Below are 2,783 nucleotides of genomic sequence, written 5' to 3'. Positions count from 1 at the left end.
AGTAGCATTCCCATAACTATTTTAACTCCAAAGTACACCTGATTGGGAGACCATTGTTAGACAGTTCAAATCTTAATTTCATTAATATCACCATGGTTAGGAAACTTGTATAAATTTTAATATGGTAATTTCTTTTATCAGGTCTACTTTTAGGCAGACTCTTAGCCATGTATCCTCTGGTGTACTGAGGAACATCTCTGAAGATAAAACTTATTTCAAAGAAAATAATCTTTCAAAAACGTTCCTTTACTTTTCCAAAAAAAATTTTTTGTGCTGGGGGAGAAATTGTTTTTATAGATTCAGTCAAAATTGTTCAGGCCTTCTATATTCCTGGCTACTTTTAGATCATACATAAACATTTGATAGAGATTAGGGGCATGGTCGTGTAGATGAGGACATGAGCACTCCCCCATCCCAACACACATTTTCTCTTTCCTGCAGGTCCTGACTGCGGGAGGAAGAAAGGGGTACTGATGGAACTGGGCTCCAAGAAGATATTTGTGATGACTCTGTGAAATGCATACAGATTCTCCTACTAGAACTTTGTTCTCATCACTTGACTCATGCCCCTGGCATTAGTTTGGTGCACTTAGTTCCATATCTTAAACTATCTTATGTTGAGCTACCTTTCCTTGGCTTGGAAGCCACCAGTATTAGGCCAGGTGGTATAAATGCAGAAGGAGAATTTTATGATCATCTCAGATCTTGATCTCAAACAACCTTGAAATTACAGGAGAAATGCCCTCAGCCCACCAGGAGGATGAATAATCATTCGACAGGGGACACATTTCTTCTGTGGGGATTTTCCAGTTTCCCAGACCTACAGCATCTCCTCTTTGTGGTGGTTTTGCTCTCCCATGTGACCATCTTAGCTGCAAACGTGCTCATAATGGTGGCCATCAAGCTCAGCCACAACCTTCATACCCCCATGTACTTCTTCCTGTGTGGCCTTTCCTTTTCAGAAACCTGTACCACTATGGTCATCATCCCCCGAATGCTGGCCGACTTGCTATCAGGGACCAAGATGATTTCTTTCCCTGAGTGTGCCGCACAGATGTTCTTCTTTTTCGGGTTGTCAAGCAATAATTGTTTTATCTTAACTGCCATGTCTTATGATCGTTACATTGCCATCCACAACCCACTGCACTATCCCATTCTAATGACCCGAAAGATTTGCTTTCAGCAGATAATGGCCTCTTTTTCAGTTGGGATTCTGGTTTCTCTCACAATTGTCTGTACAGTATTCAACTTGTCTTTTTGTGACTCTAAAACCATCCAGCACTTTTTTTGTGACATCTCCCCTGTGGTCTTGCTTGCTTGTGATTACACGTTTTTCCATGAGATGGTTATTTTTGTGCTCTCTGTCTTTGTTCTGGTGGGCAGCTTTATTCTGATTATGGTTTCCTATGTCTTCATTGTGTCTGTGGTTGTGAAGATGCCCTCTGCAAAGAGAAGGTATAAGGCCTTCTCAACTTGCTCCTCCCACCTCTCTGTAGTGTGCATACACTATGGATTTGCTTGTTCTGTCTACTTGAAGCCCAAGGACGGTGCCTCATTTCGTGAAGATATGCTGATGGCTGTGATATACACAGTACTGACACCTCTGCTTAACCCCATTGTTTATAGTCTGAGAAACAGAGAAATGCAGACAGCCCTCCAGAAAGTAATGAGTCATGCAAATAGGATCATCACTCAGAATTTAAATAAAAGAAATCCAAACCTTTAAAAGTGCATACAGTTTTGATAATAGAAGTGAGAATGTGGAGTACTTCCAATAAAGATAATAAATCTCTATTTAAAGCAATTTTATAATTATCTAATATGGGCTAACATGAACATTTCCCTTTTACAAAGTGGATGAAGAGTTAATAAAATCTCTAGATGCTGTATTATATATCTCTATCTACCCAGGAACACATTTATATGTGGTAATATAAATTTGCATGTGAACCAAATATTTGCAAAATAGCTATTTCATTTGGGGAAAGAGGAACTTTTACTAAAGGAGTGAGGAGAGGAGAAGGATAGAAAGAGGGTAGGTAATTAGTTTACTCAATAAATAAGAAACACAAACACATCAAGGGAAAATTTTAAAAGAGAAAATAGCTATAATATACAGAAAATTTTCAACAACATTTTGATAAACTACTTTACTTGATTCTGTTCAAACAGATTCAGAAACTTGATTGAAATGGCTGAGTGTTGGATTTCTAATAAAATGCTAAGGCCCCCCCACAAATAGACATTTTTAATATATCAGTTTCCATGGAAAAAAAATGAAAAAGCTATTCTCTTTATCCACTTCCAAAGCACAAGCTAGATAGTTTTCATTAATTTGTTAAAATCTTCAGGGAGGGAACAAATCATGTTTTTGCTGTTACAAGGTTTTAAAAATGGTTTTATTGGCATATACTTCACATATCGTGCAATGTAATCATTCAGTCATGTTAAGAAGAGTTGTGCATTCATCACCACAATCATTTCAAAACATTTTCTTCTGGTACTCATTGTTAGCTCCCCATTTTCCCCATCCTCTGGTGCCATGATCTTAGGTAATTATTCTTATTTTGTTTTTGTTTTTTAAGCAAATATTTGAGAATGGTCTTGAGTAGTAATTCTTTTTTTAAATCATTTTATTAGGGACTCATACAACTCTTATCACAATCCATACATACATCAATTGTGTAAAACACATTTGTACATTCATTGCCCTCATCATCGTCAAAACATTTGCTTTCCACTTAAGCCCAGGACATCAGCTCCTCATTTTCCCCTCCCTCCCC

At 37.6% G+C, this 2,783-nt stretch overlaps 1 protein-coding gene across 1 annotated transcript; it reads left to right on the top strand.

Annotated features, from left to right (window-relative positions):
• The first annotated feature begins 760 nt into the window (after window positions 1–760).
• Window positions 761–1,726, top strand: LOC101643786 (olfactory receptor 10Z1-like). Its single transcript, XM_004716420.1, has one exon. It carries the CDS (start codon window positions 761–763, stop codon window positions 1,724–1,726), a length of 966 nt encoding a protein of 321 aa, XP_004716477.1.
• Window positions 1,727–2,783: the final 1,057 nt, after the last annotated feature.

Source organism: Echinops telfairi, unplaced genomic scaffold (assembly GCF_000313985.2).
Source record: "Echinops telfairi isolate 266 unplaced genomic scaffold, ASM31398v2 ScPeMD7_60;HRSCAF=208, whole genome shotgun sequence".
NCBI classification, from domain to species: Eukaryota; Metazoa; Chordata; class Mammalia; order Afrosoricida; family Tenrecidae; genus Echinops; species Echinops telfairi.
The sequence above is the reverse complement of the archived record's forward strand: the minus strand, read 5'-3'. Positions and strand labels throughout refer to the sequence as shown.

What these genes read in the sequence shown, in the direction of transcription:
- LOC101643786 (XM_004716420.1), top strand. Translation starts at nt 761, where the DNA reads ATGAATAATCATTCGACAGGGGACACATTTCTTCTGTGGGGATTTTCC.